Source organism: Terrapene carolina, unplaced genomic scaffold (assembly GCF_002925995.2).
Source record: "Terrapene carolina triunguis isolate 2854851 unplaced genomic scaffold, T_m_triunguis-2.0 Scaffold192, whole genome shotgun sequence".
In the NCBI taxonomy this organism is placed as follows: Eukaryota; Metazoa; Chordata; order Testudines; family Emydidae; genus Terrapene; species Terrapene triunguis.
The window spans coordinates 2,117,475-2,141,490 of NW_020664543.1; the positions used below are offsets into that span (position 1 = coordinate 2,117,475).

The window sequence follows — 24,016 nt, forward strand, 5'->3', positions numbered from 1 at the left end:
CACGTCTTCCGAGGATAATTGCCAGATTACCCCACTGTGCTCATATTCATCTGCTTTGGCTAACTTTAAACCTGGGATCTGACAAGTGTCCCAGATTTTTGAAACATGCACTACAAATATTCAAGGGGTCATTCTCAGTGAGGCACGGGCATGCTCTTGGCATGCATGTTCATAAATGGAGTTCAGCAACAAATATATTTGTTCAACCGATCCACATGCATTTAACAATGAATTTGGATTGGACTCGTGTCCCTTATTCCGTCCTAGAATAAAAGCTTAATATATAAGATCTCTCTGAAACATCTGCTTCTTACTTTAAAGTGTATCATTTCCTCAGGGCTTTTCAACCTTGGGGGAATCTCCATGAAATGCTGATAAGGGAGTCTTGATTGTGCTGTTCCACCTGTGCCCTAGAAAGCACGACTTAATGCTTGTTAATGTAACATGGTGATGGCTAACTTGTACTGCATCCCTGATTGCTGCAGTGGTTTTTTTTTATCAAGGACGTGGCTTGGGATGCAGTCCAGGAACCAGGAGCCAATTTTCCTGCTAATTTTCTGCAGCAGAGTCTCTAGGATAGAAGCAGGAATCAGCAGAAGCTGTGGAAATTTGATCCTGACATACTGGGTTTTTTGTTTCCTTCCTAGAATGTATAGTCTCTTAGCCATGTGCTCCAGTTTCTAGTTTTCTTTATAAATTATGCATTTATATGGCTCCAGCTTTGCAGTAAGTTTTTTGCCTGCTGTTCTGAATCTTAATGAGCACCCCGGGGATGTGGAGATGCGGGTGGCTTTGCTTCAGACAGGCAAGGGAATGCTGAACGCTTCTGACATAAATATAGAGAACCACACTGCCTCTTTTGTTTCCTTTCCCTAGTTTAGGTATTGATATGGAGAAGAGAATGGGCAGGACGGGAGAGCTGCCAAATGCAATTTTTAAGCAGTATTTTTGTCTGACAAAAGCACTAAGTAGCTGGTTTAGTGCTGGTCCTAGGTACTGATAAAGTTAAGATGCTATCGGGTTTGGATTTCATACGTTTGCACTGCCCCTTGTGGATATGGAAGCAAGTGTGATGAATGTGCTGCTTGATCAGTTTTACTTTGTTGCTGTCAAATCAACAGCCTTAGGCAAGACTAAGAAGGGCAAACAAGTGGTTTGTTCCAAAGTGAAAACATCACGCATCCTGTGTAGGTACCACAGACATAGTACCTCAGTATACTTTAAATCCTCTTTTGAGGCTTTAATTTTTTTAATTTAAAACACTTTTTTATATTAGATGTAAGCTATCATGAATATCCAGAATAGGAAAAAAACCGTTTAAAATGTAGTGACATGTCTGTGCTTAATGTAGCACAAAACTGGCATATTTAATGCAAAAATTAAGTGCATTTTTAAGGTTACATATATAGGGGGGAGGGATAGCTCAGTGGTTTGAGCATTGGCCTGTTAAACCCAGGGTTGTGAGTTCAGTCCTTGAGGGGGCCACTTAGGGATCTGGGGCAAAATCAGTACTTGGTCCTGCTAGTGAAGGCAGGGGGCTGGACTCAATGACCTTTCAAGGTCCCTTCCAGTTCTAGGAGATAGGATATCTCCATTAATTATTAATTATTATTATTATAAAAATTGGTATTTCTTAACTCTGTGGAGTTGCAATACTAAGACATAGGAATAGAAAACACTACATAGTTTGCTGCTGGAATGTTAATTTCTTGACTTGTTATTTTAATGGTACAAACTTAGTCTTGCTTTAGTACAGTTTTAAAATTCAATTTCCTTGTCTGTGTTCTTTTGAAAAAGTGGGGGCGGGGGGAGAAGAATCAGGAGCTGTTTAGCTTACATAGTTTATGGGTTTTGCACACTTTACGAGTCGAGCTGGAAGTTCCTCATATTGAAAAATGTGCACTCAGTAAATGGTATGTGGGGAGAGTGCATCTTCGTGCACGCCTGTAGGCTTCAGGAAATCAACATGAGGTTTTAGATAGCCATGTTTTTCAGTCAAACCAGTTTTTTCAACCCAAGACACTAGACTTTGTTTACAAACAGAATATTTGAAAATTCTGGCCTGAATCCTTACCCCTAAAGCACTGAGTCTAGGGACCCAATCCCACAAACAATTAAGCACATGTATAATTTTATCCATGAAAGTAGGATGGGGGCCTAAATTGGAACAAAAACAAGAGATGACAACTTGGGAGCAGGTGACCAAGGTGAAGACAATATTGATCCTAGCGTTTCTGTCGAGGGTAAAATGCACTTCTTGAAGATTTGACACTTGCATAGTATCTTAAAGATGGTATCTGCAGAAGTACAGCAGCAAGATGGGGCATTATTTCAGCTGTGAAAGAAGGAAGAGTAATCCCCAACGAACTGCCAGCACTTTCTGCAGCGCCTATTTTTCCTTGGTGATCTCCCATCCAAATAGTGACCCAGGGGAGTGTTGAGATCACTCCCTGAGGTACCTTTGGCTGCACCATGTAATCTGGTTAGCTTGAAAAGTTTTTGGTTTTGTTATATTACAAAATAGAAAGTGCTTTATTTCTTTGACTTTTTTTGTAACACTTATTGCTTTGAAGGTCTGTAATTCAGTTCTGGTGCAGTTATTGCATTAGGATTAGATGTTCAGTCATGTCAGGTTACTTGCAAGGAGGCTGTTTTTAAAGGAAAGTGAAATAATGATGAGTGCAACTCTAGGACCATTCTTGTATGCATTGTAGTCGTAGCCATGCCGGTCCCAGGATATTAGAGACAAGGTGGGTGAGATAATATCTTTTATTGGACCAATTTCTGTTGTTCTTCACCAAACAAGGAGCCTCCACCGGAGAAGTAGATAGCATCATGGAACGGGTCACCCGAATACCCAGAGAGAACCTGCTTCAATATAGAAATAAAACCTCCTTTGACTGCACACCTCCAGTTGTCACCTATCACTCTGCACTGGAACCCCTACAGGGTATCCTCAAACAGCTACAACCAATACTGGAAACAAATATTTCCTGAACCTGCATTTCTTGCCTTCAAACACAACACCCCCCACCCTCCCAATCTCTCCAAGCTCACCAGATGCAAGCTCACCATAGACCAGGACACCAACGGAAAGGGATGATACCAAGCTGCGAGGGATTGCAAGTGCTTTGGAGGATAGGATAGGATTAAAATTCAAAATGATCTGGACAAACTGGAGAAATGGTCTGAAGTAAATAGGATGAAATTCAATAAGAAAAAATGCAAAGTACTCCACTTAGGAAGGAACAATCAGTTGCACACATACAAAATGGGAAATGACTGCCTCGGAAGGAGTACTATGGAAAGGGATCTGGGGGTCATAGTGGATCACAAGCTAAATATGAGTCAACAGTGTAACACTTTTTTGCAAAAAAAAGCGAACATCATTCTGGGATGTATTAGCAGGAGTGTTGAAAGCAAGACATGAGCAGTAATTCTTCTGCTTTACTACACACTGGTTAGGCCTCAACTGGAATATTGTGTCCAGTTCTGGGCGCCACATTTCAGGAAGGATGTGGGCAAATTGGAGAAAGTCCAGAGAAGAGTGACACAAATGATTAAAGGTCTAGAAAACATGACCTATGAGGAAAGATTGAAAAAATTGGGTTTGTTTAGTCTGGAAAAGAGAAGACTGAGAGGGGACATAAGTTTTCAAGTACGTAAAAGGTTGTTACAAGGAGGAGGGAGAAAAATTGTTTTTCTTAACCTCTGAGGATAGGACAAGAAGCAATGGGCTTAAATTGCAGCAAGGGAGGTTTAGGTTGGACATTAGGCAAAACTTCCTGTCAGGGTGATTAAGCACTGGAATATTGACCAGGGAGGTTGTGGAATCATCATCATTGGAGATTTTTAAGAGCAGGTTGGACAAACACCTGTCAGGAATGGTCTAGATAATACTTAGTCCTGCCATGAGGTGGGGGAACTGGACTAGATGACCTCTCAAGGTCCCTTTCAGTCCTATGATTCTTTGATTCTAAAGTGGCACCAGACCCTGTCAGAACAACAGATGCAAAACCTGCAGACATATCTCTACCACTACAATGATCAATGCAGGGATTTGGAGCAATCAAATTTTTGAATTGCTCTGCTCCAGCTCCGGGCATAAAACCCACTGCTCTGTGCTCCAGCTCCGGGCTCTGCTCCAAAGCCCTGGATCAATGCTCCCACAACACACCTTTCAATGGATCCCTCACATGTCTATCACAACATGTGGTATACCTCATCCAGTGCATGAAATACCCCAATAACAACTATGTGGGTGAAACCAGACAATCACCACATTCTCAAATGAGCTCACAAGAAAATAAGACAAAAAAACCCTATCAACTGTGAGTGACTTTTCACAAAGCAATCACTCTATATCTGATCTATCAGTCCTTATCCTCAAAGCAAAGGAAACCCGCACAACACTTTCAAAAGACGATCCAGGGAGCTTGAATTCATTACTCTGCTAGACATCAAGAATCATAGACTGAACAGTGAGATTGGATTTATGGCTTATTACAACAACCTGTAACCCACTGACTTCTTCCTTTTGTCCTATGACTGCAGAGGTGTTATCAGGCCATTCTACCTTGAATGGTCCCTTAGAATATATGCTAACTACTCATGCTAAACAATCTGTTCCACCTTGCATTTAGCTGTTGCACTTGGAGTACCTTTCTCAGACCTGAAGAAGAGCTCTGTGTGGCTCCAATGCGTGTCTCTTTTATCAACAGAAGTTGATCCAATAGAAGATAATACCTCACCCACCTTGTCTCTCTAGGACTATTAGTCATAGGTAGCTGCATAAGGGTTAATATCATCAGAAAAGTTCCATTAAGATTCTCAAATTTATTTGAGAACTTGTCAGATGTGGTGGAGTCTTTAAAATTCCTTTATAGTTCATCTTTAAAAATAATTAAAAATTCCAAGTCCTTCCCAGAATATGTATTCTAGAGTTCTGGGGGCTTCCCTCTCTCCACACACTCCAAAAGCTGGAGACAAACTGCTAAAGGGTAAAGAATTCAGTTCTGCTATAGGTAATATCTCAAACTCTGCTCCTGAAAGGTTTAATATTTTAAAAAAACAAAATTTTCATTTGTATGTTTCACTTTTTTAAAAGGTACATTGACACCTCCAATACACCCTCTTTTTAAAGAGAGCACTTTAAAGTGTACCTCAAATTGCCAACACATTTTAAAGGTCTTAAAAAAACCCCAGCTAAACAAAAAACCCACCTTCTAGCCCACTGATTTTTTTTATTTTTTTTGTCTCTTGCTTGAGTGGTCACTTAAGGCAGGGTTTACGATGTTCTGTTATTGATCTGGAATCTTGAATAGTGTGTTCACATTACTTTTTAATAAAGCATTTCAGTTAGACATTGACTAATCCAGGATGCTTGGCAGAAATCTATTGGCATCTGATCTCCATAATGTACAGCAGTATGGGCCCTGGAAATGAAGAAATCTTAGTAATGCAAGATTTAAGTAAAGCTTTATTAAATCTCTTCTGAGAACTGGAGGGAGCCTGCTGGATGTTTATGAGAATTCAGTGAGATTGCAGATTAACAAAGTAAGAATTAACGCAGTTCTGCTGGAACAAAAAGAGAACTTTCATAGCTTTCTTATCTCCAATTTTTCTTCCCACTCTAACAGAATGCTTAAAATGTTGCTTGTTAAGGATGGATTAACAAAGCTGAACTTGAACTCTTTGTGAGAGTTGTACGGTAGCAATGAGAATTACAGCATCGGTAATAAATGGTGATTTTTTTCACTAAGCATTATTATCTTCTCTTGTTTCTAGATGAAGACTGTTAGCGTTGCCTTAGTTTTGTGCCTAAACGTAGGTGTTGATCCTCCTGATGTGGTGAAGACAACTCCCTGTGCACGTCTGGAGTGCTGGATAGGTAAGCTTATTGAATATCTTTGGGAGCAGTTTGGAAATGTTGCTTTATCTCATTAATGTTCACGTGTATGAGCTCATTGCAGCCCCACCAGCATGTTTCTCCTGGGCTAAAGGGAGGTTGAACAAAAGAAAATCTGTGACATCTGATTTGAATATGCCTGTGTAAATAAGTCCTTGCCTACACTACACAATTTGGTCAACGTAAGCTGCCTTTTGACAACCTAGCTGTGGAAGTATATTTACTTAAGTTTGGCTCCTGCCGACGTAAATGCCTTTCTATGCTGATTTAGTAACACCACTTCCCCGAGCGGAATAGAGTTATGGTCGATGTAATTAGGTCGACAGTGTCAGTGTAGACACTGCGTTGCTTACGTTGACTGTAAATGGCCTCCTTGAGCCATCCCATAATGCCCCACACTGGCAATTCAATCGATACAAGTGCTTCTGACAAGGATGCACACTACCAACATAAGGAGCCTTGTGCACACAACTGCAGTGGCTGGATGCCGATATAAGTTAAGTTGACATAATTTGGTAGTGTAGAGATGGCCTTAGGTAATTATTTCCCCAACAGTAAGTGCTGTGGTATGCACTACTTCCTGGTTTATTCCAAAATGCAACATGTGGAGGAAAAAGATGATTCTGTTAGCTGTTTTTTTTTTTTAGGCTTGCAAAGAGCCAGACGGTTACATTTTAAAAATACCATGTCCTACAAAACTCTTTGGCTATTTTGGATTGGGGGCGTGAATTTAGAAGTTAAGGATCTTTCCCAGAAACTGTCCTGCTGACAGCCCTTACTCCTACGAGTGTTTTCTTCATTATTGTGGTGGTGGATACTTGTCCCTGGCCTTTTAATTGAAAATGGGGATTTCCCCCATGTTTTGGGGACAAAAGTTAGATTGCTGTCAAATTCATCTGGTACTAATAATGTTGGGATGTGAAGTATTTCTCATGTGCAAACTGTCGAACAGCTGTGTGTTTTCAGTAAATGAAACCTAAAGCCATGCCATCTAGAACATGCAGTCTTGGGGCTTACAGCAGACTGAAGCAAATTCTCCATTGTACAGAGTTCCTGGTTTTCAAAATTGGCTTTCTCTTGTTCCCACCCTCACTGAAACTGGTATTCAACTTTTCTTACCAAAGATGTTAAAAATGCTGAAGATGTTAAAGTAGTTAAAAAGCACTGAACGTGCACCCACAAATGTATCCAAATGCAACAGATGTATTTGGTAGAATGAGCAGTTTGTAGCATTGATTTCTTGAGTGAAATATGAAATTCACCAAAAACTAAATTGGGTGGGGATAGGACAAAATGAAGAACAATCAGGACTCATCCAAATATGATGATTAGTGATTGATATCAGCAAGAAAAATTTAGGACAGTTCTTTTGTTTTAATTTAAAATATATAAAGTGCCTTTTATGTTTTTTACATAAATTTAAAATAGTCACATAAAACCTGTACTGCAATGTAGTTTTGATATAACAAAAGCCTGGATTATGGTAACAACTTTTGGATATGAAAGAATCCTTCATAATATTTTAGCCAGATGCAGGTGGAGGGGAAAGAGCCATCCTGGGTAGTGCTGTTATAGGGCCATTTAACAGCAGTTATGGATTGCATTTAGACTCCTTTCTTGTGAACTCTAGTAATAGATGGCAGGCACATTCAATCAAAAAGTCAGATGCAGTTCTTATCATGCCTCCTGGACATTTCCCTGAAACGATCAGAATTGCTTTGGTATTTGCTATCTAGCCTTCATTCATAACCTCCTAATGTCAACCAGACATCAAGGAAGTCATAGAGAGCTAGGTGTCATCATCATCAGGTACCTTATCCCGTGCTTCTTCACTAACCTTCCTACAAGCCCAGTGTACATATTGCACAGGAAGGGAGACGAACTAGAACCCCGGATGAGCAAATGCCACAAACTACCCTCTGGAAATTCTGCTCGAGGACAAACTGAGCCATCCAAGAGGAGCACCACCCACTTGTGATGTGGTCTGCTAGCAAGTCAACACCAGCTGATGATTGATGGTGTCCACATTGTGTTTGCATGTTGTAGTCCACAGTGCTGCTGATACGTTAGAGTTAATACTATTATTTTAAAGCTAAGAGGCTTATTGATAAAATAAGACATTTTAAGGGCTGTACTATAACTGCCAAGGCCCACCGCTTTGAATGTGCTTGTGAATTGTTCTGTAAGATGATTCTGTGGACTATCCCTTGCTGCTGTGGCAGTTTTATCCAGATACCTTTGGTGCTCAGCTAATAAATTAAAAAACATGAAGTCTAAAGCATGATTAGGTAATTCTTCCTGCAGTCTGTTCCCTTTGCCTTCCTTGAATCTGTCTCATGTATCTCCCTGGAATGAGAGTTGAAGGAAGCATGCAGTTATGAATTCTAGCAAGGTGAGGGATTGGTGTGTATATCTCTGGTAATTTGCCCTCAGTGAGCAGAGAAACATGGCTGAACTTGTTTTCTATTTGTCTTCGTGAAAACTAAGGTTAACCATTAGGCTTCTACTCCAGGTAATACACACAGTTTCCATAATGCTTCCTCTCCTTTCTAGAGGAATGACACCTGTCCTTTCTTCTTGATTTGTTTTGTTTTATGGTCAGACATTAAATGCCACAACAGTAATGAAGAAAATGCCATTCTAGAAGATGCATGCCCTGTAGCATGCGAAGAAAAATCTCTGTTTAAAAGTGGTATAAATGAGTCGAATGCTGAACAGGGGGAAATGTAATTCTACAGAAATCTCTTTTTATATATACCACCTAATAGAAGTTGTGCATCAAAGCAAGGCAGGAATATGTAGAGAGGTTTGTCAGGGCCTTTGTTTAGAAATGCATTAACTAGAAAGCTGTGCTTGATGTACATAAAGAAATGCCCATTTTCGTCCATTTATTTAAAATGTCAGAGCACGTGTCTGTAAAAGTCACAAGAAAATGAGTGTTTCTGCTTGAGCTCTTTATCCCTCCTCCCTGCCAAAAGTGCTGCCGCCATTGGGACCGCCATGCAAACTGTAAAATTATAATTGCTACAGCCTTTATCAGCTTTAGTTATTGGTCTTATTTTGTAACTAAATGGAAAGATTACTGCCTCTTCCCTATCTCAGTAAAGAGAAAATGTAATATATTGACTTATTCCTGTATAATAAATCAATAACTAAAATTATAAAGAGGTCCTATTCATCTCTCCACAAATGCCACGCCCTGTGCACATTGCCATCTAATTAGTCACATTCTGCCAAGGCTATTGCTAGTTTCAAGCTTCAGTATGAAATTTGATGATGTCAGTCCTATTCTTGTCCAGCATGAAGTCCTCTAGAAGGCACAGGTTAGCTCATAGCAGCCTTCAGAGTGGATGAGTCAACTTTTTAAAAAGTTACTTATTGAATGTGCCTTTTCTAGTCTCCCTGGTTTCCAACCTCAGGTTATTAACACCTTCATTGGCTGGTTTTATAGAGTGGCACCAAGTTCATTATTTTTGTACCAGGCTCTGAAAGGGCCTCATTAAAAATGCTAGTTCCCCGAGGCGTTCCAAAGCCCACAGTACACATTTCTTCACTGAGTGAAACTGAAGTATTGTTCATTAGGCTTTTTATGCATTTTAATAAATTCAGCTCGAACTGTTAAGTAATCCTGTACAATTGCCAGTGTGTTTTGTTTTTTAATCATAGGGGTACTGCAGTAGCACCTTTGTATAGTTCACTTGCTATCAGTATTTCTATGATGAAGTCTGAGGGGCTTTTGAAGATTTATTATTCACCAGTTCCAAAGGGCTTGTGATTGAAATTTGGCTTAAATGGCAAGAGACCTAGTGCAGTTTTTCCACAATTTGCTTGTTTTCAGAATAGTGGCAAAAATACATTGTTGCAGTTTAAAATAGAGGTTTTTTTTGTCTAGAGACTATATTGGTGACTGTTGGAACTGCAGGTTCATTAGTGCATTAAAGGAGATTTTGCGTTAAAGGACTGATCTTCCCCAAAGAAATAAATGGCTAAACTTTCATTAATTTCTGAATAGGGCCCTATCAAATTCAAGGACCATTTTGGTCAATTGCACGGTCATAGGATTTAAAAAATCATAAATTTCATGATTTCAGCTATTTAAATCTGAAATTTCACGGTGTTGTAATTGTAGGGGTCCTGACCCAAAAAGGAGTTGTGGGGGAGGGGGTCCGCAAGGTTATGGGGGGGGGGATTGCGGTACTGCTACCTTTACTTTTGTGCTGCTGGTGGTGGCGCTACCTTCAGAGCTGAGCGGCTGGAGAGTGGTGGCTGCTGGCCGGGAGCCCAGCTCTGGAGGCAGAGCCGCCACCAGCAGCAGCACAGAAGTAAGGATGGCCTGGTATGGTGCTGCCTGCAGAGCTGGGCCCTCAGTCAGCAGCAGCCACCACTCTCCGGCCACCCAGGTCTGAAAGCAGCAGCACAGAAGAGTGGCGTGGCATGGTATTGCCCCCCGTACTTCTGCGCTGCTTCAGAGCTGGGCACCCAGCCAACAGCCACCGCTCTGCAGCTGCCCAGCTCTGAAGTCAGCGCAGAAGCAATACCATGACCCCCCCTAAAATAATCTTGTGACCTCCCCCCCGCAACTCCCTTTTGGGTCAGAACCCCCAATTTGAGAAATGCTAGTCTTCCCCGTGAAATTTGTATAGTATAGGGTAAAAGCACACGAAACACTAGATTTCATGGTGGGAGACCAGATTTTTACATATTTTTCATTTCAGTGAATTTGGTAGGGCCCTATTTGTGAAGCAAGGCTTGACCTTAATTTATGCTCTTAAGCTCTTCTTGGATAAAACTGAATGGGAGAGCCCATGGATTTTCTTCTCTTTGTATCTCTCCTAAAATCTCAGTCCTTGCAAAAGCATTAATGATTCACCTCCCAAAATGCTTAAGAAATAAACCTTTCTATGAAGAAAAAAATGGTATATTTAAACTTTAGTGTTGATTTTTGGTATATACTGCTACCCTGCTGCCCACCTTGGCAACTGTTTGTGTACACTGTTGACATCCTGCCTGCCATTTGACCTTGACATCTTGGCCAAGTACTATTTGAAGTGGCGACAGAACCTAAATGTGCTTTCCATCTCACCAGCTGGTTAGCTCATTTACAGCTATAGATCCTTCTGAACAATCAGCCAGTTGTTTTTGAACTGTACCCTACTTATTTGGGGATGAAGCCGGACTGCTCTCTGTCCTTTCAATAACACATCAAGAAGACGTGCTAAAATCCAGTTGAGATTCGCACTGCTCCACGGGCTTGCCAGCTACTCATGGGGCTTTAGCGCCGCACCCTTATAGACATCTACCAATGTCCTCATTATTGCGTCTGCTGAATACTGTGCAACAGCTTGGGGCTCCAGTAGTCATTGTGACAAGTTGGACTCGATCAACCCTGCCCTTTGTATCCTTACTTTTGCCGCGTGGACCGTTCCAGTCTCCCATCTTCCACTCATGGCTAGTAGTGCTCCCCCTGGTGGTTAAATGTGAAGGCAGGGCCCTGGCCACATTATTGTGTGCAGCCAATTGTTCAAACAGCTTACTTCACAATTTCATCTCAAAGCCATATCAAAAACACTGGCTGAAGTCAGGTGCCGCTTTACTGAAATAGTTGAGCCTCTCAAACGGTATGTTGGACACAACCTTTCTAAGGAACAATAGCAACAGGTGATATGGGACTATATTTTGGATCTCTGGCGCATTTCTTGGCAGACAGACAACTCAGATTTGCGTCTCCTAGTCTCTCTGGATCAGATTGTGTATGTCCCTCAGAACAATCATATGAATCAAAAGATCCTTCTTGTTATAACAGGAGATGTTGTGGTCGCAGGTGGTTTAACTTGCATATCTACTGTTGGGGCTTCCTGAGCTCCGGGCTCAAGAACAAACAATGTGCCATCTGGTTATGGACTGCTCTATCATCTTGTTGGTGGAGGGTGCACTTGATGGTTCCAGATGCTGCTGCTGTGATAGGGGCTACATCACTTTCTTAACATCTAGTTCGTTGTTTTTGCTGTTAGAAGCCATATGCCAGAAAAAGCTTTTGGTCTGTTAAGACAATCTCAGTAACCATTAAAAAAAACCTTAGCTTCTCCCATACTGTATAAAGTGGTGTTATTCTGGTGCTGGAGGTATGCAATGGAGTATTTATGCTAAAGAAAACATTTAAAGGAATATGACTTCATCAGTGTTATGAACCTTGCTTTTTTAATCAATAAGATTCTACATTAAACTGGCCAGTACTAGCTTCTAGATTCTTGATACTCATTGTGGCCAATTACACAGCTATGGGCTTTGAGTAAAGCAGATAAAGAGCAGCTGAAATTGTTAAGTATGTTGGAACAGTGACTCTCCAGTGTCTAGGGAAATGAACTTTGTGCTCAAAAGTATAAAAAGCTTTAAAAAGGAGTTAATCAAATCTCTGTTGATAAACCAAGTATTTCCAAGTATTAATATAAAATCTAGGTCCTCTCACTGCCATTGTCCCCCTGCACCCCTCCCCCCGGGATTGGTGTATTGTTTTATTGTTATCGGCTCGTATTTATATTTAAAAACCTAAAGTTACACCTCACGTTTTTCCTAAGAAGATTTTGACTTTCCACTTTGAGAAAAAATGTTCTTATTGCAAGTTATTGCAGACATTGCTGCTCTTCAATTCTGTATAACAGTAGATAAACCTGGGGTCAATTCCTATGGATACTGCCCTTAGGTAACTATGGTGAAAAGCTTTGTGAATGAATTTGAAACGGATGGTTTTACCGTTAAAATAAATAACTTGAATCATGAAAGAAGCCTGTTTTAGAATATCATGAAAATATTTTATCACATGCACTAGCTGGGAGGCTGAAAGTGAGGAAGACTTGATTCTCTCTTACAAAGGTTGTGGATCGTACTTCGGCACAAATAGTGACTACCCAGACCATTATATTTCGTCATCTGAGTTCATTTTGAACTTGACAGAAACCTAGCCTGGAGTAAGTGAAGTTGGGTTATGGAGTCAAATACTCATTGAGGTGGATGATTTTTTTTTTTTTTGCCTTGTGCAAAAGCAGGTAATTTAGTAGTGATCAAAAATACTCATTTATGTTTTCTATTTCTAGATCCTCTGTCAATGGGTCCTCAAAAAGCTCTGGAAACGATTGGTGCAAATTTACAAAAGCAATATGAAAACTGGCAGCCCAGGGTAAGTGGGTGTATTTGTTCTTGACTTTCCCGACAGTACCTGTCCCCGTAGACCCGATACTATTATGGGATAAACTGGCTTAGGTTAAAAAGGAAGCTGTGCATCTATTATGTAACTGAGTGATCTCGCAGCCTCCATTGCTTGCCTGTCCATTCTCGTGGACAGACTCTTGCAGGCTCTCAAACTCAGTTAGCTTTGTGCTTCATGTCTCTCTTGGCTAACGCTTTGTTTAACCATGGCAAGGGTAATTGTTCAAACTCTAGATGCTACATTGATATATTTATTAATTTTTTTTTTTTATTATTAGTGGACTTTTTGGAGAATTTTAGACCTTTTTTGCAAATCATGGTGTCTTTTTTCTGTAGTGATAATGTTCTTGGTACATTTCTGCAACCTCAGCTAGTTGGAATGTGTAACTATCAGCTCCCACATAGTATTGCATTTCTTAATGTTTTAGATGGAACGAACTAATAATCTTTGTAAGGCCCATAGCTAATAGATGTTCCTGGTTTTGTTGAGAGAGGTACTTTTAGGGTTCAGTCACTGACTGTTAACTCTGCCTAATGCATTGGTTCTCAACCTGTGTACCATTGTGTGCCGCATATGCAGCTCTCAGTGTTATGTGGGGTGCATCCACACTATATACACATACACATACTAGTGGGCTGCGGGTTGAGAACCACTGGTCTAATGTATGGCAGGCATATATTTTTGAAATGAAAATGTAATGAAGACTTGATCATAATGCCATAAAGCAGGTGATAAATAGCCAGCCAGCTTACAGCTGTCTTTTCATTCCTTACTTTAAAATCACTTTTGAACCTTTGGTAAATTTCTTCGCTTCCTGATATTTCAATGTTCAACATTTTAGGAGCCTCATTAAGGCTCACAGGGATGGAAGTTTATCATTTAATTTTTAAAAAATTAAAAATTTAAAACCTATTGAGTTACCCCCCAGCATCATTAATTTCTAGTTTGTCCTGTCCATGTCCTTTTCTACAGGTCTTATCTTAGACTGTGAGCTATTTGGGGCAAAACCTCTTCCTCCTTGTGTACTCTACAGCATTGAACACATTGTCACTATTACACAGTAACTTCTCAATATGAAATGCATTTTATGTGACCTGGTTTGATCAGAGGAGAAGCAGCTTTACCAGTTGGGTTTGACTAAAATTTATGTTGTGCTTTTATATCCTATACTGGTGGTTGAAATTGTTTTATTTCCTTATGTTTGTGAACTTATATCCTCCATTTCCATGAAGGGCTATGGGAAAGGCTATTGTTTCATCTTTTCCTTTTAACTCATATTTTAAATATTTTGATCACCATCTTTGAGGTTCATATACCTTGTATGTCAGCAAGGGGACTGCTCTGCTTCACGCCTGCTATATTGACAATCTCATTGTTTCATGTACAAAATTAATCTACTATTTTTTCTGGCCGAAATCTTCATCAGTGAATGTTTTAGGAGCCTGTCCTGAAATCCAGAAAATTTCTTTGGTATTTTGTTCCACTCAAAGCAGCGATGCTTGCTGAGAAAGACTTTGCTTTGGTTTTAGCAATGCCCTCAGGTAGTTTTAATCAGTCATTCTAGTTAAAATCGAATTGGTTATGCGTTGACATGAGGATGTTTCATAATTAATTGTTTCTATATAATTTATAAAATCAATATAGATAATAAATTTTGTTTTTTGTTTGGTCCTTGAGCCATGAGGCACCCAGTCTTGCTGTTTTCATGGCAGGCATCTCTTCCTGAAGACATTTTTGTTCTTTGTAAGGTCTTTGTTCAAGCTGATAGGTATCCATTAAGTATTAGTACCTTTATTGAGCATGGCTTTGGTGATGGAGGTATTCTTCCATTGGAGCAGAAATGTTTCCCTTAGAGTACAGTTGCTGTAGGAGTCCTATTCCGTCCTGTCCTCTATAGGTTCTCATACCACACTCCATCACCCTAGTATGTGAATGCCTTTCAGTAGGGCATTAAGTAATGCAATTAAACATCTATCACGTGGCATGTGTTCTCTCGTTGGGTATGTCTACACTGAAATTAAAAACTCATGGCTAGCCTGTGCCTGCTGACTTGGGCTCAGGTTCTGGGGCTGTTTAATTCCAATTTGGACTTCCAGGCTGGGGCTGCAGCCTGAGCTCTGGGACCATCCCACCTCACAGGATCTTAGTCTGGGCTTCAACTCAAGCCCAGAAGTCTACACTGCAATTAAACAGCCCCTCAGCCCAAGCCCTGCAAGCCTGAGTCCGCTGTCAAGGCCAGCTTTTGGTGTCTAATTGCAGTGTAGACAGACCCGTCGTCTCCCCAGGCGAAGAAGTGTGTGCAGTCTTGATTTGCAGCGTTTTTGGTAGGGTGCTTTTTTAATTTTAAATATACAGGTTGCTGTGTGTGTGTGTGTGTGTGTGTGTGTGTGTGTGTGTGTGTTAGAGAAGGCAAAGTCAAAGAAATACACCTTGCACATGCAGTGGAAGATGGTGTGGTTTGTGATGGTCATTCATTCCTGGGCTGGTTCATTCCACAGTCTTAAAGCAGCCCCCATGTAAGTTGTCTCCGGCACAGGAGATCTTTACCCTTATTGTAGAGAATTCCATTGTGTCAGAAGAGCAAAGTTATTGACCACAGTCTACCTTTTCTGATACACTAAAGAAAAGTAACAAGTTTAGTAGAGGATATAGAAGGTGTAGTAAAACTAGGCAACCTTTCAATCCATTATCATAGTCCCTACATTTTCTGTCTCAAAGCTAGAGAAACAGTAAAATTTGAGCAGAGATGATTAATCTATTCAGAGCAGTCTCTACCTGTTAATAGCATTTAATTTTCCTATTATTTCATGGTGACGGGATGGGAGTGAACAGCCAGATCTACAGATCACTTTCTCTATACAATTATTTTCAGTTAAGTATTCAATGGATGTGTTTTTTTGCATCAGCATTTCATTCTTTTAATAGGTATTTGTTTGAAGGCCCTGTCCTAATTGTAACTCAAAATGTATTTAAGACAAGTTAATTTTCTTTTTGCATTTTCATTTTGGGTATACTGGAAACTTTCTCTTTTGATTCCCTTTTTTCAGGTAAGGGGTTTCATAATTTTAGTGTTGCACAGAAAACCCAATTTCATAGGCCTCTTCCTTTAACTGTTTTCTTTGAGCTCTTATGTAACTTGTAGTATTATAAGGTTACTTAAAGGGGATGTGCCATCTGGAGTGAGAGACAGCTTTGAGTACAAGATCCTCCTGAGTATTGACAAGAGTATGCCCTGTGTGTGAAACGTCAAAATAGTTGTAATGAGTGACACTGGTTATTACACATGATAGCATTTATTAAATTTTCTCTCTCTTTCACCAAAAGAAGTTGGTCCAATAAAAGACATTACCTCACCCATCTTGTCTCTGCATTTATTAAGTAATGGAATTTTAAATTTTCATAGTACAGGCCACATCCGGTATCTTCCATTTCAACAGTAATTGAGGAAATTAATGCTCTGGAACACGTCTGATGTAAAACTCATAATATACTGGGTGGAATCTAACATTATAACAGTAAAACACCTTGGTGCACAGTAAAAACAAACATGTTTCTATGCTGTTTTAATAACTGAGCCCATGGTACTGGAGACTGGTGAACAGGCTTCTGTAGCAGCAGGTACTCTGTGTGTGGGCAGACCTCATGCTGCCTTGTAGAGTTTGCACAAAACATGAGGCAATTACTGAGCTCAGATGTTTGTGTGCAAGGTACCTAGTTCTTAAAAGTAAATCACGGCCCTTTGAAACATTGCAAAGCTAAACACGTACCACTTTATTGCACTCTACAGGGCTCTTGAGTTTTCTGCAGTAATAAAGAGAAGTTGATGTAACATCTGCAATAAAACAATAGGAATGTTATTGAATTTCCTAGATCTTTCATGTAAATATTAATAGATCTAGTTTTGTCTCTTTTGCTGTTTCTGACATGGTTGGAGATTTGGGGGAGGGAAGAAGACTTGGAAAGGGAAAAATTTGGCAATCTGAAATAAGGCCAGGTCATTAAAACCTTCTGAGAGAGCTAGCTTTGTGGAGCTGCCTGTGTGAACTAGGAAACACCTGTCAGTATCTTTCGTATAGTGCAGGCATGAACAGTGCTAATTAACTGTACACTGGCCACTGAACACCTAGGATGGTCCTCCCAATACAGTCCTTAAGATTTATCATCCAAGAATTATCACAGGACATCACTGCCAGTGCAGTCTTGTTTGTCTGATGTTCTTCGTAGGATGTTGTTTGCAGGGGCGTCTCCAGGCACAGCGCAGCAAGCGTGTGCCTGGGGCGGGAAGCCGCGGGGAGCGGCCTGCCGGTTGCTGTGAGGGCGGCAGGCCGCCCCCCGCGGCTTTCGGCTGCATGCTTGCAGGAGGTCCGCCGGCCCCCAGCTTCGGCGGCAATTAGGCAGCGGGGACGCCGATGGCGCGGCACCAGCGGACCTCCCGCAGGCGCAGCACCGAAAGCCACCTGCCTACCGTGCTTGGGGTGGCAAAAAACATAGAGCCGCCCCTGGTTGTTTGAATCAATGTCTAGGAAATTATTGGTTTAAAAAAAAAATACACTAGGAAGAAATCCTGAAGAGGGGCAAGCTTGAAAATTCTATTTGTTTCTGAAAGCTCCCAGGCTGTGTCTGGTACACATTTCCTTGCCAGGTCTTATTGAGCCCCTTTCTAAATAATTTATCAGTTTGCCATTGCTTGAAGTATTTCTTCTGATTAAATTTAAGACTTTGCTTTATTGCTGTGTAGCTACATAAATTTGTGTGCTGCAGGAGGGGGAAAACACTTCAGCCGTTGTTTCATCTGCAAAATACTGCAGTTAAATAACATTTCAGTCATTTCATTGCAAGTCTCAAATGAAAGTTTTATTGGGGAAAAGGGAGTAGGAGATTACAAAGCTGCGGGCATACAGTGAAGAATTTCTCTCTCTGAAGAATTTTCCTAACAAATTAGAATTTTGGCAGTTCAGCTTGGAGATAATTTAGGTGGTGGTGAAAAAAATGATTTGGGGAAAAAGCAGCCTTTTCTATACACTGCCACCCTCCTCTCCTGGAGCAAAATACTTGATAGGTTTACTTTAGAAATTCTTCATGTACTCAGTAAAAATATTTAGATGAGAGAAACTGATTAAACTTAAATAGTATCTATCTGTATGTGTTCATCCCTTCCTTCCCCTCACAGGATACTGCCACCATCTTAAATGTAATGATAGGGAATAGTCAATTACACCTGTAGCAGCTTGGCCTATGTGTGACGGCAGAGTGTGGTGAAGATTTAAATTTTGCCGAGTGAGATGATGATTGGTGTTTCTGTTGGCAACGGTGCAGATACACCAGGAAAATCCATCATGCAGTGCAAAAGGGATGAACTTCCATTAGCTTAGTTCCCTGTGTGAAAAAACAAGAGACATAGTTGAGCATGCAGTAAAGTGGTAACAATAGATGTCTGATTGTTGACAGCACTACTGCAGTGATGTGTTTCACCAATATGCAGATGCTACTGTGGCCCCCTTCTGTACAGAGCCTACTGCGACATGAATCAAAAATTGGAAGGCCATCTAAGCACAGCCTGAGGCTTGAGTTCTTGTTTAAATGTTCTGAAGTATTTTTGTGACCGAGATAGAGGGTTGTGGAGCAGAGGGGTCATGTGGGAGGGTGGGAAAGAAGGGCAGCTTGCTACAGTCATGCGTTACAATTTAGTATTCCTTTTCTGATGCCCTTGCTTGAGAGAACACAAATGTTTTTCTGCAACCTCTTGGCTGGAGTCCTCTGAATCAGGCTAGAACTGCCTGGGTATAAAAAGCACTAATTCCCCATTGTAGTTTGGCTGTTAAGCATGGAGCATTATACAGAAACTGCAGTGTAAAAAGTCTTCCCGTGGTCACTGACAGGTTCTCATAAGCGTGCTGAATATCACCCCTTGCTCTAGTTGTAATGATCAGATCTTCCGCCTCCTGGCTTCTACCCTTCCCTGGACACTGAGGTCTGCTTACTTCATATTGTGTATGTATTTGTGACAAATTGCAAATGAGGATGGGTAGCCAAAGGCAAAATTGTAGGCTGGATGGCACACAGTTTACATAATTCAGGATCTGATGTGAAGTAGTTTGCAGCATATGCTCATTAAATTTGCATGAATTTAGATTTTTTTTCTTTTTGATTGGCTGTGGTTTTTGACTTTTTTTTCTTCTAACTCCAAATTGCTCAGAATACTCAGAGTAATGTTGGCTCCAATATATGTTTTGTTTGAATTTCACCCTTGTTTTAACAATGCTCCTTTTCTCTCTTCCCACCCTGCACTTCTGCAGTGTAGTCACTATTCAGAGACTCTGAACTGTGCTCCTGAATCAGAGTCTTCTGCAATACCATACTTTATTCGCACACAATAACTTCCTCAACTCCCTGCAGGCCAAAAAGTGATGTTTAATAAGTGCTCCTGAATAAAGGTCAAGTTAAGAAACCTAGTTTAAAATAATTCTCCACATTCCTGCACTGCCACTGCGTCACATTAGTGACACACGGAAAATGAAATCTCATATCTGTGTGCTACCTTATCATAACTAGACTGAGCAATTTGACCTTTTAAGAACTTTATTTTCTCTGTGTGTGTGTGTGTGTGTGTGCGCGTGCACAGTGTGGCACTCATGACTACTGTGCTGAGTACCCTAAAATGCTACAGTTATATACTAGTAGGGCTTTGCACAGCCATCTGGAAGACTGAGATTCAGGAGTTTGTGCAATTCCCTCATGTGCTCCCTGGCAATGATGAACGTACAGCAGAGGCAGTAAGCTTGATCAAGCAGGGAAGACTGTTCTCATCGACTCTAAGGCCAGAAGGGATTGTCATGTTCATCTAGTCTGACCTCCTGCATAGCACTGGCTATAGAACTTCCCCCAAATAATTCCTAGAGGACATCTTTTGGAAAAACATCCAATCTTGATTTAAAAATCAAGTGATGGAGGATTCACCATGACCCTTGGTAAATTGTCCCAATGGTTAATTATCCTCACTATTAACAATTTACACTTTATTTCCGGTTTGAATTTGTCTAGTTTCAATTTTCAGTCATTTTATACCTTTTTCTGCTAGACTGAACAGTCCATTACATTATTAAATATCTGTTTCCTATGTAGATACTTACAGACTAATCAAGTCACCCCTTAACCTTCTCTTTATTAAGCTAAATAGATTGAGCTCCTTGAGTCTGTCACTATGAGGCATGTTTTCTAGTCCTTTAATCATTCTTGTGACTCTCCTCTGAACCCTTTGCAATTTATCAGCATCCTTCTTGAGGATGTTGTCCAAGAGTGGTGGCCCCTTTGGAGTTGGTGTTGACCAGCTTGTTGGCCAGAATGTTGTTATAATTTAGGGCCTCAGAAGCAAGGAGATGGAATTATTAAGGCAAACCGACTTTGTGGAGGTTGGTTTGCTGATCTTAGCATCATGTTTGCAATGCTTAGACTCCACTAGTTCAAATCCCAGCAGATGACTCATCTCTTTGCTCTTCTGACTGAGGTCCTTTCTGATCTGTATGCACGCTCAAGATCCCATGGTGGTATTTGTAGGATGAGGAAAATTCCTTCCTTCATAGATTTTCAGTATCTTGATTAGAACATAAGAACGGCCGTACCGGGTCAGACCAAACGTCCATCTAGCCCAGTATCCTGTCTACTGACAGTGGCCAATGCCAGGTGCCCCATAGGGAGTGGACCTAACAGGCAATGATCAAGTGATCTCTCTCCTGCCATCCATCTCCACCCTCTGACAAACAGACTAGGGCTGCTCTTTATCCTTGAGGTGATTGCATTTTACTGGTGATATATCTACATTTTATTCTGTGCTTGTGTGTGGCTTTTTATTCTTGTTTTTTATGTTTTGCTTTGTTTTTTGAGTTGTTTGATTTATGAAGGTGCTAACACTTGGTTTATTACGTATGGGAAACAGTCATGCTTGAGTGATATTTTTAGTGCCATTGTTTGCGGGTGGATTATTTAACTTTGACATTCTTTTTAATTTGATACTTAGCGGCCATGGCAAAAAGAACTGTGTGCCACTTTGGGACCCTTCAGGATGAAAGAGTCTACCAAAATGTTTATTTTTAAAAAAATGTCATGTGATTGAATAAATGAACCAAAACTGTGTTAACTTAGTGGTTCACAGTGTGTCTGGAAAAGGCACCTGCTGGGGGTGACCAATGGAGAGCTGGCTAGTCACATGGTTGAGTGTTTTCCTTGTTTCCCGATGTTGCTTTTGAAGTTGCCGCACAGAGGTTAATGTTGACGGTTAATGGGAAGGGAGTTAATGGAGATATAGTCTTGGGACTAAGATGTAGACTACATTATGAAAAAATCTGTGAGCCTGTTAACTTACAGGTTGGCAATCACAAGTATTAAGTGAGGAAAGTCAAACTTGGTTCACTTTCTTTTTATTCAGCTGGAATATAAAATCCCCACCTTTCCTTTTTTGGTAGAGGAGTGTGTGAAAATTCAATGAGCAGAACTGATTTAGGAACTCTCCTTGTTTCCTATGCAGTTCATCTGTGTACTTGACTTCCTCACTTTTTTCCTATTGGGCCCACAAGTTTTTCTAGGCAGTGACTCTAAAGTTGCAACAACGCTAGCCAGCTTTAGACACCTCGTTTGTTACATTGGCTTGAAGCATCTCTTATCTCATCCAGCAGTAGTACTGCAGTATTCTGTGGACTACGAGAATTCTGTTTGTGTTTTACTTTAATCACCAATATGAAGGCATTAAGATAACCGATATTCATTTTGATCGTGCTAATACAACAGAGATCATAAAAGCAAAAGCTCTTCAGTTCGTTGTCCAACCTTTAAAGAGAGAGGATACACTACTGTGCTTTGCTTGTGATTGCAATTCACTGAACAAATAATGTATTAAACTCCTGGACAGTCTAACATCAAACTGCTTTGTAACAATTGCACTGCAAGATAATAGCCTATTGAAAATAACAGAATTTTTTTTTATTTAGCTTGTGGTTACTGTTTTTTGGCTCTCTCAGGAAGTTTAGCATTTTTAGCTCCACACTTAGGCGTGTGTGCTTGGTATTTTCAACGTGGTTAACAGCACAACCTGTACTGCAGTTGGCACTAGCAAGCATCTTACTTGACAGACTCAGAAGCAAGGAGCCACGGATTGAAATTGAACTAACCTTTTACTCCACCGTTGGACCACCTGGAACAGGGTTGAGTCCTGATGGACAGGGATAGAAGTATCTGAGCGTGTGGGTGCAAGAGAAAGGAAAGGTTGCATTGCCTCTGTATCTGTTTTGTGGACTGAGGAGTTCCATCTGCCATAGTTCACTATCACTAACTTCATGTACAGATTTCAGAACAAAAATCAAACCTAATGTGCATTTGAGCCTGGGTATTTCCTGTACGGTGAAGCTAACTGCAATGGCACCACAGTTCAATGAATGTTCTACAATCATTGTTAGAGCGCAGAGCCCGAGTGTGTGTGTTTTCTAAACGAGCACTCTTATCTCTGTGACGTGAATAGACATTGGCCCACACTGCTTGAGCCTTGGAAGCGAGCCAGTGAAAGGTGTAATGGTGTGAAGCGCTCAGCAAGCGAACTGTTTCAAGTGAGTACACTGAAAAGCGTGCAGATGAGCTGCAATCATCATGCTGTCCAGCCTCATGCTTCATTACTCTGTTACTCGGCTGGGAGAATGCCAGAGCTCCCCAGCCAACTCTTCTCTCTCACAATGGAAACGTGTGTGAGCAGCAGCCTCGCCTCGTATTCCAGCTGTAGCAGACTTTGCTTCAAAAAGAGTCCAGCAAATAAGTAGATTTAGTGTGTATCAAAAACAAAAGGGCTCCACAGTGGAGAAAGGAGTTTTTTGTATAAATGTGGTAAAGGAATTGACCTGGCAAAAGGATGAAGTTCCAGGGCATGGAGGTGAAATACAATAGGAAGTGACCTCATCTGAGGATAGGTGTCACACAAGGTCACTTTTTGTCAATCCAGCCAGAGCACATTTAATAAAACTAGCTGTGGAATGAGTAACAGGGAAAGGCCAGTTGTAAAAAATGTGGTTTTATTCCTTCAGTGAAAGTGTGTTTGTATAAAGCACTATTGCAAAGGTAATTAAAATGGTTTTTTTCATAGTCTGCATTGATTTGGGAGAGGGAGAAAGCTGGGGTCCAGCTTAGGGTGACCAGATGTCCCTGCTTAGGGTGACCAGATGTCCTGATTTTATAGGGACAGTCCTGATTTTTGGGTCTTTCTCTTATATTGGCTCCTATTACCCCCCACCCCCTGTCCCGATTTTTCACATTTGCTGTCTGGTCACCCTAGTCCTGCTATGTTGCCATGGTGGCATCTCTGCCTTTGCATAGAGATTAATACTGCTGCAACCGATAGACAAAATTTTGGTGTTTCCATTTAAAGGCCTTTCTTGTATTGAGTTCAGCATTGTTTTTAAATCATGTAATAAACTGCCTGAATGATTGTAGGGAATAGGAGACATTAACCTGTTTCTGGGTTTCAATCACACTAAAATCTGTGGCTTGTCATCTGTGGAACATGTATCCCCCCCTCTTTCTGCCTTGTGAAGCCAAGAGCTCCTCCTCATGATAATGAACGGTCTCAAAACCCAGTCAGTTTAAACACTGCACACACAAAAATTGATTTCCCCTTGCTTTTAACCCTGACTCAAACATGTGGAAGTCATTGAGCACAGTATTGATTTTTCTGGTTCAGGTGCTACAATGTAATCACCTTCCTTCCTGATTCCCCCTTTCTCTCCCCTCATTTCTTTGAGATATTTATCTTCAGTGGAGATATTTTGATGCTGAGGGATCTGTATTGAATATTTATTAGAACTACACCTGACTGACCTTCAATGGAGGAGGAATTGCCTGTGGCAGCCAAGAGTGTTAATCAGGGCAGA

General features: G+C 40.8%; 1 protein-coding gene across 3 annotated transcripts in view; it reads left to right on the plus strand.

Annotated features, from left to right (window-relative positions):
* RPTOR (regulatory associated protein of MTOR complex 1) overlaps positions 1-24,016 on the plus strand; it is a 285,614-nt gene that overhangs the window by 33,753 nt on the left and 227,845 nt on the right. For all 3 annotated transcript variants that reach the window (XR_003899854.1, XM_024201510.2, XM_024201511.2), the window contains exons 2-3: positions 5,788-5,890; positions 13,000-13,082. Coding sequence is in view for 2 of the 3 variants with exons in the window: in XM_024201510.2 (XP_024057278.1) it covers positions 5,788-5,890; positions 13,000-13,082 (186 nt within the window). In the remaining variant the exon portion in view is untranslated. The remainder of the gene's footprint in view (positions 1-5,787; positions 5,891-12,999; positions 13,083-24,016) is intronic.